Source organism: Ambystoma mexicanum, chromosome 2q, assembly GCF_040938575.1.
Source record: "Ambystoma mexicanum isolate Mex_15411 chromosome 2q, UKY_AmexF1_1, whole genome shotgun sequence".
In the NCBI taxonomy this organism is placed as follows: domain Eukaryota; kingdom Metazoa; phylum Chordata; class Amphibia; order Caudata; family Ambystomatidae; genus Ambystoma; species Ambystoma mexicanum.
In genome coordinates this window covers 753,033,596-753,048,920 of record NC_090924.1, presented here as the reverse complement: position 1 = coordinate 753,048,920, position 15,325 = coordinate 753,033,596, and the positions used below count along the sequence as shown (strand labels likewise).

At 45.1% G+C, this 15,325-nt stretch overlaps 1 protein-coding gene across 1 annotated transcript in view; it reads left to right on the top strand.

Moving 5' to 3' along the window:
- NCAPG2 (non-SMC condensin II complex subunit G2) overlaps positions 1-15,325 on the top strand; it is a 1,155,695-nt gene that overhangs the window by 769,678 nt on the left and 370,692 nt on the right. The window contains exons 15-16 of the mRNA XM_069647980.1: positions 12,429-12,541; positions 12,760-12,933. Coding sequence (XP_069504081.1) covers positions 12,429-12,541; positions 12,760-12,933 — 287 coding nt within the window. The remainder of the gene's footprint in view (positions 1-12,428; positions 12,542-12,759; positions 12,934-15,325) is intronic.

The window sequence follows — 15,325 nt, the reverse complement described above, 5'->3', positions numbered from 1 at the left end:
TTTCTGGTTATCTGGCCTAAGGGTGGATGCCCATAATTTCCAGCCACAGCGCATCCTACCATACTAGCTTGCCTTGGTTACCAGTTGCCTTTTCGTTCTTCCGTCAATATCCGTTTGGCTGCAACTTTCCCCCACACGTACACATCTGTGGCACCTTGAATGTAGTCTCACACTTGTGCGCAAGCATGCCCCTTATTGGGAACTGAACGTTCTTGTTATAATTAATTTCCAAAATCAATCCTGGTAGGTGCTTCTATTATGGCGAACAGGGATACACTGATGACTAGCCAAAACCAATCAAGGTAGTAGCGGATTGACACGACTTAGTCTGAGGAGGGCTGTGAGAGTGGTCTAGGGCTACAATGAGGCCACACAGAACACCACCAATATTTGAAGTTAGACAGGAAAGTACAAAAATATCCGTTGATTTATTACACACTAAGAAAGTAAAACGTAGTCAAATATGTCACGCACTTACTATAAAACAGATATATGCATTCCCCATTAGGAGAAGTAAGCAGGAATATACTTCTAGAACTTGTAGCACAGGCAAGCACTTATATGCATGAAATTCAGCTGAGACACACAGAATAGCTCCCCTAACAGCTAATGTGTGCAACTGTAAGATGGTTTGGGGCCTTTGCCCTGAGCTGGCCCGTTCCAAAGATATATGTCAAATAGATTCATGAAGATAATTGGACAATGCCAGTGGTTATGATCACAAAGCCAAAAAGGTAAGTAAACCTACTCGATGCCTGTCACTGAGAAGTGACCCGAGGACGACTCCAGTGACATGCTGGTAAAGCCCTGCTCATTTGCTCATTGGTCTAATTTCAGGAAGACCCTTGTCAGTGCTTCGACCCCTGGTCCAGTTGGAGCAACCATTCTCTACAATTGCTTAAGGATCTGTGCCTCCTGAGCCTTAGGAAGTTTCAGGAGGACTGGCCAGCTGTTTCCTGGGCCACCACGCTGCAGCCATTGTTGTTCCGAGTGCATCCTTAAAAAGTCTTCAGCTTGTACTACAAGATACTGTTACGCTCACCTTGCTCCCACAGGGGCGTCGATCGGAACTGGACAGCTGTGGTCTCCACCAACGTGACACGTAGTGCTGTGATGACAGACTGGACCGGCCCACCTAACTTCGTCTGCTTGGTCCGTAGAAGTATTCTTCTGAAAGTGGAGAAATGGAATTAACCACCCGTGGAATAGTGTTACCCTCCGCCCCCACTGTTCTCCGCACTAATCACCTCCGATGTCCCTTCTTATAGTCTCACCTTATGGTTTGGAAAGATGAGCTCTCCATCCTGCATTGAGTGCAGGGGTGCGTGGATAACCAGTTGCTTCACTGGTCCGAAGGAATTGGGGAGTTCCAGAACAATTTGACTCTGAGGTTTCCGGTGTGACGCTAAGTATCCAGTTCGTCAGAGTTCAAATGTCTGACTTTCACTCTTGTCCGATTCCTTGCAGAATGCAGTTCGACCCAAGCGAAGATTTCCTCGTGGCAGCCGGTAACGTTCAGATAAGGGTCTGCATTATCCCAACACAGTTCGATAAATGGTGCAAGTATGTAATTTGTTGCTTTCTCCCTTGATACAGGTGCTGAGAGAAATTATGAAATTATGAAGTCTTGAGGAAAAATGCCTCCGACGGTAAAATCTGGTAAGTCTCTTATGATGAGCAAGATTCCCGTTGTTTATCCCTTCGGCTCACCTTGCCACCCTTTTGTTCCCTTTAGGTGCCGGAGTTTGGCGAAGATTAGATGGAATCTGCGCCGACTCGTAGAGTGGAATAATACCTCCGGCGGTAAAATCCGGTAAGTCTATGGGGGGTAACTAATATTGCCTCTGTTTATTCCCCCTTGGCTCACCTTGCTGTTCTTGTGTCCCCCTTAGGTGCCAGAGTTCGGCGAGAACATGAAGAAGAATGAGGTGGCTCATGGAGATGCTGCGAAGGCCGGTGAGTTCAGCGCGGAGCTGCTGCATGCGAGGCGACGCGTATCAAATAACTTTTCTTCCAGTTCGAAGGCGCGGTGGATCTGGAATTCGCCATAGACGCCAGAATGCACCCAAATAGCCCCTAACAGGGGTTGTTGAGCCTGCTTGGGATAACTTAATGACTGCTTCCGGGGTTGATGGACTTGGTCTGGCTCCCCGTGGGTAGGTATCATGACAGATACCTGCTCTTGCATCATCAGATGCCGTGCAGGACCTGCTCCATTACACGTCAATTGAAGATTGCCTGTTGACTCCTCATCTTCTCTCCCTGGAGGTTTCCTGAGGTATCCTGCTCCGCAGAAGTCCTCTTTTCTTGGCAAGTGTGTTCAGCTGTAAGGTGCCTGGAACCGAGAGACAAGCACCATGGCCTGCCTCCAAAAGTAACTTCTGCACCTGCAACCCCTGGGACTCCCTCACCGGACCAAGCACAGAAAATTGTGAACCCAACGAAATCAAAGTCATGGGTAACATTGAACATATCAATTTCTTTACCCCCTGTCCTCCATCGGGTTACTTGGGCATAAAGTCCTGTCCCTATCCTCTCTCTTTCCTGACTTAGATCGGTGGCGATCAGGTCAAGTATCCTCTGCTAGGCCTATCGTAGTGTGGTGGGTTTAAGGGAGTTACTTACCTTTAAAGTTCCAAAAAAATAAGAAAAGTTGAGTTGCAACCACTGGCATCATCCAATTGCATAGTAAACCAACCTGAAAAGTAGCACTTTGGAACTTGTGACTTTAGAGCACAAGGCCCTAAACCGTCTTAGGTACTGAATTACTAAGCGTTTGTAAACTTTTGTAGTTTTGCTTTAAAGTGATCCTACTGTATTTTATGCATACAACTACTTTAAATCATGTGCTTTGTCTATCTTCTCCCAAGGGTGAATGTATATATGTATTTTATAATAACTGTGTGACAACATTTGCCTTGAGGTTTACTTTGATCAGTGTCTGTTTTAAAGGCCTAATAAATCATTGTATACTTACCTATCTAACTGAAATTAGTGTGTTGCTCTGTGTGGACCCATTGTAGCCCTAGACCACTTGCACGCCTCCTAAGTGTAAGCCTTGCATGTCTGCTGCTTACCTGGATTCGGTTTGGCTTGACTTCAGTCTCTTCTCGTTCACCATAATAGGTTGACCTCCTAACATCGGCCCCAGGTTTGATTTTGAAAATCCATCTTAAAACCAGCTAACCGTCATTAATGCACGACGGTGATTAAAATAGCTGACCATGTTGTTTAAGCCTGATCTTTGTGCTTCCCTCTCCATGAGGCTGCCTTCTTCCGGGTCTGCATCAGGTGTCTACTTTGCAGGCTCTGGCAAGGGTTTGTGAAGTAGACTTTGGTGTACTTTGAACTGTTTCGTGCTAGGTATGGGGCTGCAGACAGTCCTAGTACACATCCGAGACCTTATGTTAATTCATGGCTGTATTTAAGTTGATTGTCCACCATTGGCTGCCCAAGATTTGCATGTTGCAGGTCCCCTTATTTTGTGTATCTGGGCAGGATCTGAAGCAATTCTTCATTAGGCGACCGCAGCCCGGGATCTGAAGCATGACAGGCCACGGAAGGATGCTGGGGGCGGGGTGTGGTTTACTTTTAGGACAGTCATTGCCTAAGCAATCTGACATACCGCAAGGCTATGCAAAGCTCTTCTATAAACATAGGAGACCTTCCACAGTGCCCCCCTCCCTTGAACTAATGGAAATAACCAATTCTGTACTGCATCACCAGAGTAGGCTTCCTGGAGCTCTTGTGATTTGTGGCCTGTAGCTGGAACACTGCCTCAAGTGGGGACCACTCCTATTGTCTGTATCGTGTGCAACCTTTTTCTATGGAACCCATAGTGCAACTTTCTTGTGAACACTAGACAGTGCTACTCTTTATCAAGGAGTTCTGCCGGAGCCTGAGATCTTGAGTTTCCATGCTTAAATACCCTCTGCGTAGTCACTCGGACTGCTCATTGTGTGTCATTCTGTGTGTCGTCCTATGAGCACAAACAGAAGTTCTTGATCTTCTTCAACCTTCATCATTGGAGCATTTACATCGCTGATGGGGACTCCAACCTGTGAATTTCTGGACCCAGCTGTCATTGGAAGACCATTGCACAACGACCCCTGGACCTCCAACTCCAGAAACTACAGTGAGATAAATTGTCCCTATGGCCCTCACTTACCTCGGGTGGTTGGTGGTTCTGATCAGAGTAGGAGGGGCTTGTTTGAATACCTGTTTTGATCAAGCTTTGTTCCCAGTTGGATAACCTGGGTGCAAATCCTTCCCTTCCTTCTGTTGTTTGCAGTCCAGTATACAATGCCTGTATGGGGGTCCACCTTGATGAGTGGGATTGGTGCTGCCCATTTGCCTTGCAGGTAACCTACTTTCAAAATCTATGCACTGCATTGAGTGCCTTTATTTTCTATGGGAGAATTTGGAGTAAATTTTGAAACTCCCCTAAAGTAGACTAAACTGGGTTAATTGACTTCAATTTTGTAGAACATTTGTTCTTAGGTTAGGGTTACGTTTAGCTACTATGAACTGGTTACATTGAAACTGCAAGTTATAAGGTGTGGTCTTTGTCCCATCTTGGATACCTAACTGTGTTTGTAAATCTGTGTATATATTGTTTAATTTACTAGTTTTAGTACTTTTACTTAATGCCTGTTTGTTGATGGTAAATAAGTATTGCTTGGTAATTTCTTCTTTAATTGTGCTTCTCAGCCAGCCCTTCATCTAGTAAAGCTTTGAAGAAATGTGAAAGGTTTCTTGTAAACCGTAACACAATAAAAAATATTTTAAAAAAAGCTTTTGCAGGAACACACAGGATGGCTTCTAAAACGTCACTGACCAGCAAGCAGTCATTTTTTGACTGGAAGCAAACACTAGATCGATTTCACGTATTGGTACCAGCTAGTATTTTAGTCCGCAGTGAGGGGTTGGAGCTAAGATGATGGATAGTTAACTTATTAACATGTTCTAATAATAGCTTCTATTCTTTAGAAGCTGCTCACCTCATGTTTGAAGGAAACCCACTCCAACACATGGTTACGCACCAGCAAAGTCCCACCACAAACCAATCCACAAAGGCTTACTTGACAAAGGCATGCAGTCACTAAGTCGCACGTCGGGCTGTGACAAACTTGGCTATACAGCATGTGCCCAATAACTGAGAGGAGCCTCAGATTGTAAACCCTCTACCATAGTAGAGTGATTCCTTCAGTGTCTTGCAAGAGTTTGCAAAACAGGTTTCATCAGAAATATCTATCGCCAACACACATGTTCTGTCTGTCTGGCCACTCGTCACACCATGGGGCTATCAGGAAAGAATTTTGGAAAGCAGCAGACCTGCCCATCCTGGTTCAATGCAGATTTGTGGCTACTTTGAAAAGTATATTTGAGAAAGTTTAGTTGACCGGAAAAGCCAACAGTGACTCCTCTTACAATGAATGGGAAACGCACTGCATCTTAGTCAACCAGGTTAGGGTAAAAAGGAAACCGTTGCCTAAACGTTTTTTTTTTTTTTTTAAAGTTATTCGGTTACTCCTTTACATGATGGTTCTCCCTTCCCCATAAAGCTGCATTTTACATGTACTTGTGCCATATCCATCACAATGCTTCAGTGGATAATTCAATGGAAACATGTTGTTACAGGGACATTCTGGTTACAGGTAAAACCGAACCCCCCCCCAAAATTCGACAGTTATGGTAAACTAAGCAACCATAACTCGTGCCACCAGTGTGCACTGCAAGGACTAACACGCACGACATCACAAATCTCATTCATGACATCACTGATGACATCACATGTGTGGCTCCCTCTGTTTTGTTCACTACCATAAGTAGGCCAGGTGCTTTTCTTCGCTAACGGTCACGAACAAAAGGTTCTACATTTGTGTACTGCACCCTTCTCATATTTCCTTGCACTACTTTTCTTATGGTTCACTCACATCATAAGATACATACATAAGATACATACAAATGTAGGGGAAGAGCAACGCGTAAAACACAGCACTGGTTTCTGTGCATGAAGATAATCAGTTAAGTTATGAACAATTTCTGGTAATACGGCTCCTTTTTAGCTTACTTTAATTCCTTTGTATATGATCATGTTTGTATGCATTGTGGTGTCTTTATAGTTTCTGTGCAGTAGTGCAATTATGTAGTTAAGGCAATGGTAGCTACTTCATACATGTTTCACAGCACACAACACTCTAAAACGAATGCATTCATGATTTCACTATCTAACATGCAAAGATTTTGAAGGTTACGCTTTGTCATAATCGTGTGTGGGGTGTTGGGCGCGTGTCTTATTGGAGTGCAGGCGATTGTGATGTCATGGGGCTGGAGCGCGATACGCGAGTGGTGACAGTTGGAGTCGAGTGAGCGGAAGTTACTTCAGGAGTGTGGGGAGCCGGTGTCTTTACTTGTCGTCCCATCGTGTCTTGTGTTAACTTGGTATGTTAACTGAACCTAAGACAATAAACGTAACTCTTATAGTACCGGGTCCGAGAGTACTTCAATTACGTCACTGGCGATGAGGATTCAAGAGGAGACACGAATGCAAAAGATCTGAATCGCTGCTGTGTGGGGAGGGTGCAGTTGGGACAGGACACCGTCCCCGTTAACATTCCCCACACCCCAGGTCGTTTAGAGGCAGCTGGGAATTGGGTGCTTCTACCATATCGCACCGCTGTCAGCCAAGGCGGTTGGCGGTTACCTCATGCAACGGCGGTCGACATTCTACATGGTCAGCCTCAGGGGAGAAGGTGACGGAGACTGGGCCGAGTTGGGGTCGCTGTCCAGCTGGCAGAGCGGAACTTGGGAGTTCTAGCTGGCAGCTGTGTAGCTCGAATTGGAGTAGGCGCTGCTGAGATACCGTGCCGCTGTCGGGTCAAGGCGGCGGTTGGTGTCGGCCTTACGAACTGCGGCCAAAGTTCCACAGGCTGCGGCTAACAAGGAGGAGGTGACAGAGAACGGGAGCCGTCGGAAGGAATTGAAAGTAAACGGTGCAGTGAAGGCCTGACCTGTTCCGTAAGTGAACAGTTGGAAGGTAGAACAAGGACTGGCTTATCACAAAATGACTTTTACTAATCTTAGCAGTGAAGGATTGACCGATCCATGGGATGTGACGGGAGTGCGGAAAACGGTCACGGCCCAGGCTTATCCCGAAGTGATGGGCGTGCAGGTGACGGCCCAGCAAATGGAGGAGCATAAATCGGTGCACAGGAGGTGGTGTGTTGACCATTCATCAATGCAGCAGTTTCAAGATAAGGCTGCAAGTGTTATATCCGATAACATTGCTGACGTTTGCCATGTCCTAGACTATGTTGGCGTGCTGGTCGTGGAAGTTTTTACTCAGGGTGTTTCGACCCACGATGGAGATTCCAGCATCTGGAGAGGTTATGACCATGAGCTGGGGCGGTTCAAGGATCCTGGAGGACTCTATTTGTGAAGTGACTTTGGGAGGTAGGTGTTGTTCAGGCCTGGGGTTGTGTTGGGTATGTGTATTGTTGGTATGCCTGTTTATGTGAGTTTGTGGCCCGTCTGTTTAGGGGTTAGGTTGGTTCATTGGTCCCCGGGTTTGGGGTGTTAGCTGTGGGCGGCTGTTGTCGTGTTGAATTGTATGTTTATGTTGTAGCCGCTTATGTAAGGTCCAGGGTTCATGAGCATAATACTGTTTGTATTATTATTGCATTTTCATTTTTCAGGTTCTGTGGGTTGGTTAAGGACTGGACTTGAACTTCCAACTTCCTGGTAATTGGGGAGCAGTTTTCATTTTTGTGGGGCTTCACTATGAAGCTGGGTTTGATGACGATACATTCAGCGGAAGTTGTGACGGGGTTCCTTGGGGATTGTGGGACTTTGACAATGTTTATTTATTTTATTTTGCACAATTCAGTGTCCTTTTGGGTTAAAAGGGTCATTCTTGGGTAATTAGAGGCTTTACGACCATATGGATTGCAGTGGGGATTGTGGACAATCCATTTTTTTGCATGCTTCTATGCTGTGTGCAAGTGAATGTTGAGCAGCATGTTGAGTAATGTGTGGATGCTCAGCGGTTCAGGATTGGCTGCATTTTGTGGTTGGTTGGTGCAGGGGGAGCGCCAGGTCATGGTGGCGTATGTGGTAGCAACTTAAAGTTGTTCTCATTTTAGTACAGTGGCTTATTGTTGCCAGTGTAGGAATGTTTTTTTTTTTTTTTGCTTTAGGGATGTGGTGGCTGGTTAGCAATTTGTTGCTTTGTTTCCATTAAAGGCGTTTTATATTTTTTTTGGTTTAGCAACTGTGGGTGGCGCACTTGTGACCCGGTATTTAGTGGAGTTACGGTGGTGGTTGATTTGCCGTTTTCAGGTACTAGGGGTTAGTTGAATTTGTTTTTTTCTTTTCAGTATTTGCCTCAGTGGCGTTGGTGTGGTTATCATCTAGTGGGTTGCTGGAAACAGTGTGGTTACTATTGGTTTATTAACGCCTCCTGTGGTGAAGGGATGTTTATCATTATTAAGTTAGTGGTATAGTGCATTTTTGTTAGGTATGAGGATGTGGAAAGAGTTCATGCTATTTTTTTTTGTGACATGTTATGCAGAGGTGGTGGTGCGTGACATGGGAAGTTGCATTTGACAGGTAGCTGATTTTTCCTGGGTTGCGTGGTAGGAAGTGCTGGGTGTGCTTGAGGCGAGCTGGTTTGTGCTTGGGCGTCGCAGGCTTAAGGTCCTGGGGTGCAGACTGTGGCGGAAGGAGCAAGGTGCTTGGAAGGGTTAGGTTGTTAGTTTGGTGCCCTGTGTGGGTTTGCGGAACGTCCGTGGCAGACCTAGGGTCTTGAGGTAGAGCTTAGGACCGGTGGTTGTGCTTTGTTTATGGTTTTGTCCTCGAGGGTCCATGTAGTCTGGGTCGGGTTAGGTGATATTGAGGTGATATCTAGGCCCTTTTATCAATTCGGTGGGTCTTATCGATGTTCATATTTTCTTGTTGGGATTCTCAATGGGGTCATCAGTGGGGTTGGAAGGATGTGCTTGGTTAGCCTTAGTTGTTGTGAATGGTTTGCAGTTTGGTTAATGATACTGTGTTATGTAGGTGCTGGGTGTTGGGATGGTATTGCAGTTTAGTTATTGTGATACTGTATTATGTCCAGTTGTGGTGGTCTGGGTTGGTCAGTGAGGGTTGTGTATTCTTCTTTTGTGCTTCAGGTCTATCGCCCAGTTGGCCACTTAGTGATAGGGCTGTAGTGTTCTATATTGGCATGGTGTGTGAAATATTGCTGGTCAGTGTCCACTCATTTGTTGTGTTGAGGTTTAAGGGAGGAGGATGTGTCATAATCGCGTGCAGGGTCTTGGGCGCGTGTCTGATTGGAGTGCAGGCGACTGTGATGTCATGGGGCTGGAGCGCGATACGCGAGTGGTGACAGTTGGAGCTGAGTGAGCGGAGGTGGCTTCAGAGGTGTGGGGAGCCGGTGTCTTTACTTGTCGTCTCATCGTGTCTTGTGTTAACTTGGTATGAACCTAAGACAATAAACGTAACTCTTAGAGTGTCGGGGTCCGAGAGTACTTCAATTACGTCACACTTCCATGAAGCATGGTACAGACAATGGCTACGTTTGCACATACGTTCCTTCATGTACAGTGAAGAAGTGTGTAATACAATGGTGTTTATAGCAATGTATTCCCCATTACCTACTTATCTCATTACAGTTCTTCCAATAATCTTTCATAGTTTTCTGCTGTTAGGCAGAAACCTGTGCAGTTCCCTCTGGGACCACTGCAAAAGATTTAGGACTACAGGTGTTTGGCAGTAAACCCACTTGGTAGCAGTCTGTACCACACAGATTCACTTGGTAGCTGTGGCTGAGCAATCAGACTTCCCTCAAGAAGAGTAAGGCAGTGTACAGAGTATTCACAATAGGTCATGAGAACACAATAGAATAAGTAAACACTGACCAGGGCTTGGTGTAAAAGAGAGATAATTATTTATTTAAAACCACATCTAGAAAAACACACAGGCACTAATAGTAAGCAATTCAAAAACACGGTCACTAAAAGATATACACTCCCTTAAAAGAATATTAGACAAGTCTTAAGTAAAGCCCCACTTATTTTTAGACAGCGGTGAGCACTTAACGCAGATGGCACTCTAATAATTCGTTTTAAAAAGGGAGAGAAAAGCAGAGAATAAATTGAAACAGATCCCAACACTTTTTCACGACCACAACAAGAGAGGAAGGCAAAGTAACACCATGAATTCAGAGTCAGTAGGCCGGATCCGCTTTAAGAGGATCAAAACGAGATGTGCCCACACTGCATGCCTTTTCACACCACCATCGCCAAGTAAACATCAAAAACCTTACCATGTTGTAACAGTGTCCTCACCTGCAAAACCAAAAATGCATGCATGGCACCTCACTTCTCCTGCTCTATTGCATCAGGGCACCACCCTTTAACTGCTGTAAAATCCAAAATTCATTACTACCGTCTTTGTGCTAATGTCATAGCCTCTTGAGTGCATGGCCTACGGCCTTCGGCCAAGCACCTAACAGTCTAGGCCTTCAACACTTTCACTGCTACACAATGGCACCATCCATTTCCCCATGTCACCAACTACGACAATCCACATTCACAGCACTGCCACCTGCACTCCTCCCCAACCTGCACACCGCTATACAGGAAAAATTGCTACACTTACCACAATGTAGAAACACAACACTGTCTCCTGCACCTCTGTGCACTTTCATTCACATAGTGCGTACGTACCCACTTCCATTCACTATGTAATGTGTCACTGTGAACCTACCCACATACTGTTCGCAACATTGCTCCTACTCCAACCAATCTGCACACACCACATTATGCAAGCACCCCCCTCTACCGGATACAGAGTCACACATGCATTGCCACTGTGTGAGCTGAAGCCCTAGGCTCTTGAGAGCATGGCTTTCGGCCATGCACCCAATAGTGGAATCCTTCACCAAACCCACCCAACTGCATGCACGCATGAATGAAACCATTTCCCAAACCACTGCTTCTATCCGCATAGCACAGGCACCCGTTCTCCCATCCACCCTGTGCCATAACAAATTCGCTCCCCTTCTGAAATTCATCCACCACCACTCACCACGGAAAGAGGTCGCACCCCTGTGCACGTTCATTAACATACTTCAAACGTACCCACTTCCATTCACAAAGTATGGTATCACTGCCAACCTAACCACATAGTGTTCATTACAGTAGCCCTACTGCAACTAATCTGCACACACCACACTATGCAAGCACCCCCCTCTACTGGATACAGAGTTACCCATGCATAGTTGCGGTGGGTGAGCTGAAGCCCTAGGCTCTTCAGAGCCTGGGCTACGGCCTTCGGCCATGCACCCAATAGTCTAATCTTTCAACAGACCCACCGCAACTACATGCACCTATGCATGACAGCATGTCCCCAACTACTGCAATCCATCCGCATAGTACAGGCACCTGCGCTCCCACCCACCCTATGCCATGTGCAAATCACTCCCCTTCCTAAAATCACCTGCCACCACTCACCACGGAAAGAGATTGCCACAAACCACTCTCGGCAGAAGCTATCATGCCACTACGACAGCTGCCTGAAATCACCACACAAAGGTGTTGGCTGTCTAGGTACCCAGGAAATTGCTCTATACGCGCCAATACTGCAGCCACTCCTCCGTCATCTTCCACCTACTTACATATGTCACATTAGCCACTTGTCACTCCCCACTCTTTCCCTCCCTTGCTGCGGCCAACACATGGCGAACGGTACATCTTGCAGACCCTTCCGTTGGCGCACCTCCGAGACACCATGGCGGTGTTTCGACAAAAAACATTGACGCACAGCCTGCTTCCCTCCAGCCAACCACCGGCCGCGTCCAATGTTCTCCGCTGTACCACAGGCCAATGACACTTAGGTCCGTGGAGCGAACAGGGAAATGGGTCCGCACAGATATCACTAATTTTTAAAGACGTACATTTCAGTCATTTCCAACAAAAGTACTGGTCGGATTCCCACCAAAGGCACAAAAGAACGCTTTCTGATCCAAACCCCCGCTCCTGCCACAAATTTGTTGAAAATCCGACCAGCCGTTCGCAAAGTTTTTCCCCATTCAGTCTGTGCCAAAAAAAGAGGTTTGGGACCCCCCCCCCTATAACTTTGCGAAGACTCCCCCACCCCTCAACGAAACTGCCCCCACCTATATACTTTTTTCTCTAAGTTTGGTGAGGATTCGTCCAGGGGGAGTGAAGTTATAAGCAACCGAAAAAGTGCTCTTCCTATGAGTTTACCAACTTAACCATAACTACATGGCTGCTACCGCAGGCTGTTTAATATATATATGTGTATATATACCTTTGATGTACTTGCACTGTTTGAACATAGCATCTATAATTGTTTTAAGAACATTTTATGACTCCTTTTTTTCGTTTTGCTCCCTTTTTTAGCTAAATTGATACTGTCAATCCGACGTTGTTTGAATGCCTGCATTCATAGAGCAAAAAAAGAAGCAAGAGGGGCAGAAGGTCAAGAGGAAGAAAGCGAGAAAGAAAATGCTAGTGTATGTATTTTTATTGTAGACTCACAAACACTGGGAATTAATAAGCAGCATGTGTATAGTTCATTGTTTCTGGTTTTCTTTTTTTAAATTGTCTGCATCCATTTTAGTAATTGTCATTATGGTAGACCATGTTAAGATTCATTTAATTGTAATGTCCATCAAGTAAATTGGCTTGCAGACTCCAACCTTCCAGTTTACTCACTCGGTTTGTATTTTAGGTGCTGGATGAGGTGTTATCAACCCATGACAGTGCAACCTTGGCAAGCCTACTGGAGATTGTGGTAATTCTCTGGAGGAGCATCCATAAAGCATTGGAGCAGAATGAGGAAGCCAAAATGTACATCATTAGCAAATTTTCTCCTGTGCTGCCAGAGTATTTCAAACAGTTTAAGGTACCTGGTTTCAATGAAATGTGTGTTGACAATCAATTGTTGCTGACAGTCTCCCGTTTCTCATCTATACGCTTGCTGTAGATGCCTAAATACTTGACTCATCCCTGTTAAGAAGGTATGTGCAAAGCTTAGGAAGATCTACCCTCATCTAGGCTACCGGCTATAGGTACATGCCTGATTCTACCAAAGGCTAAACGTGGCATGACCATCAAAGCTGTATTCTCAAGAGGGGATCCGAAAGGGTAAAAAGAGGCAGAGTAACACACAACAACTTAGTAAGGGAATGACCAATTATAATTCATGACTAAGTATGCTCTTTATGTAGTTGTGCTTTAGGTGAGGAACGTTTTCCAAATGTCAACAAAAATCCTATGATTAAGTTCTATGACTTCAACCAGAGGATGTCTTATAGATGGAATGGGTGTGTAAGTGAATGGTATAGCCACTCTCTTGTTTGTGTGAAAGCTGTACAGTTAAACCTTGTTAGTAAGCCTCTATAAGTAACTTGATTTTTGTCAGATTTTGTGTTGATTGAAGAAAATCTTGGCTAAAATGTATTTCCTTTTTAAATTCTTTGAGATTGATGAATATATTTTCTTTATTCTTAGAGGGAAATTTGCGGTGGTGGCTGATTAATAGAGCCGTCCACTTTTTAAGAATATCTGTTGGTAGCTATTTACTCATCAGCACTGTATATGTTCAGTGTGCATTCGTGTCTTCACTATCAAGTTATTTTATAGTCTTCAAGCTCACTGGAGGCACCTCCAATTTTTCTCTTTGGGCTCAGTACATTTATTTATTGTCATGAAGTCTAGACTTACCAAAAAAGACACTTTAGAGGCTTAAACTAATTTCAGGGGAAGGGATCAAGGAAGATCTGAAGTTCTAAATCATAGTCATGAGGAGTCATGCGTGATTAATTGTACTGCTCCTCTTTTCAATGGGGTTCACACGGGAATGTGACCCCTTGAATACATCTGGTTCAGAATTGCAATATTATGTCTTTTTTTTGCCAAAAGCCACCCCCACCCCCAACTCCTCCCCAAAAAGAAAATGGTCATAAAAAATGACTGCTAGTTTTGGCCCATTCTGTTTCCCTGGTTGATGGATTTGAGGCTGCACCACTTACAATGCAGAGTTAGCGGCAGATTAAATGCTTGCCTTCCTTATTCTTTTAGGGGAACTCGTCACTGTAATGACGTTAACAAAAGAGCCGTGTTTTTTTTTTCTTTTTCTTTCACAAACCATATTACAGCAAGTATTGGATGGAAAAACAGTGGTTGTAGATACAAAACCATGAAAGGAATCCTATTCATCTATCCCTTCCTTATATAGGTCTTACCTATACCCTGTTCCCTTTGGTGTGCAGTAAGAGTGGAGCATTTTAATGCTGTATCCCATACAATGACCGAGATGTGACATCACAGATTAGTCCAACCACTGCTTCCACAAATCCCCTTGCAATATATTCTAGGCATGTTTAGCCATGACCTGGAATCGACAAGCACTGTGGTAGGTTGAAGATGAGCACATTCTTTGTTGAGGATTTTTGTGTAAGTATTAAAATGGGGTGGGGTAACCCGTATTCAATTGCGCTGAGACACAGATTAAAGAGAAATTCGGCCAACTGCGCTTCTTTGGCACTCCCCAAACCACAAAGCAAATAGTGTATGGGTACGAATTTCACTTTGCGCTTAGCCACAAAGTAAAATGCTCTTATTGAGTATCGTGAGTACAATAATGGCAGTTGATTATAAGCAAAGTTAGATTTCCAAACCAGTTTCGAAGAATCATTGGGAGTTTTGGGAATTTTTAATATTTATATTTCGAGGGGATTGGGGTCCTCCGACGTATTCCATATCTATGACAGGTAATCACCACAGCTGTGCTGCTTTGGAAACTTTTTCCTGCGTTGATGACGTCGATGCGCCGTCGTCGAGGACCTCGTCCAACGTCATCCTATTTGATAATTAGGACGCACGATGTGTTGCTTCGTGAATCTCGGTTACGCCTCGACTCTTTGGAGTTCTGTTCTTCTCGGTTCTTCGAGCCTGTTCGTTTTTGTGAGAAAATCCTTCGTAAGAAGATGTCTTCTACTTCGTCTTCGACCCCGCATCCGGGCTTCAAGAAGTGCGGGGAGTGTGGGTCCAAGATGTCGGTGACGGACTCGCACGACGCCTGCCTCTGGTGCCTCGGGGAGGCCCACAACACGGATGACTGTATCGACTGCCAGTTGCTCACATCCAAAGCCTTACGGGAACGTAAGAAGAAGTTGTCGGTAGGTCGGGTGCATATTAACAAGGGGGGGTCCTGGGAGTCCCTCTGCCAGACATTAGTCCTGGTTACGAGAGACTTACCCAGAGTCTTTAGCTCACTATCTTTCACAGCGAAG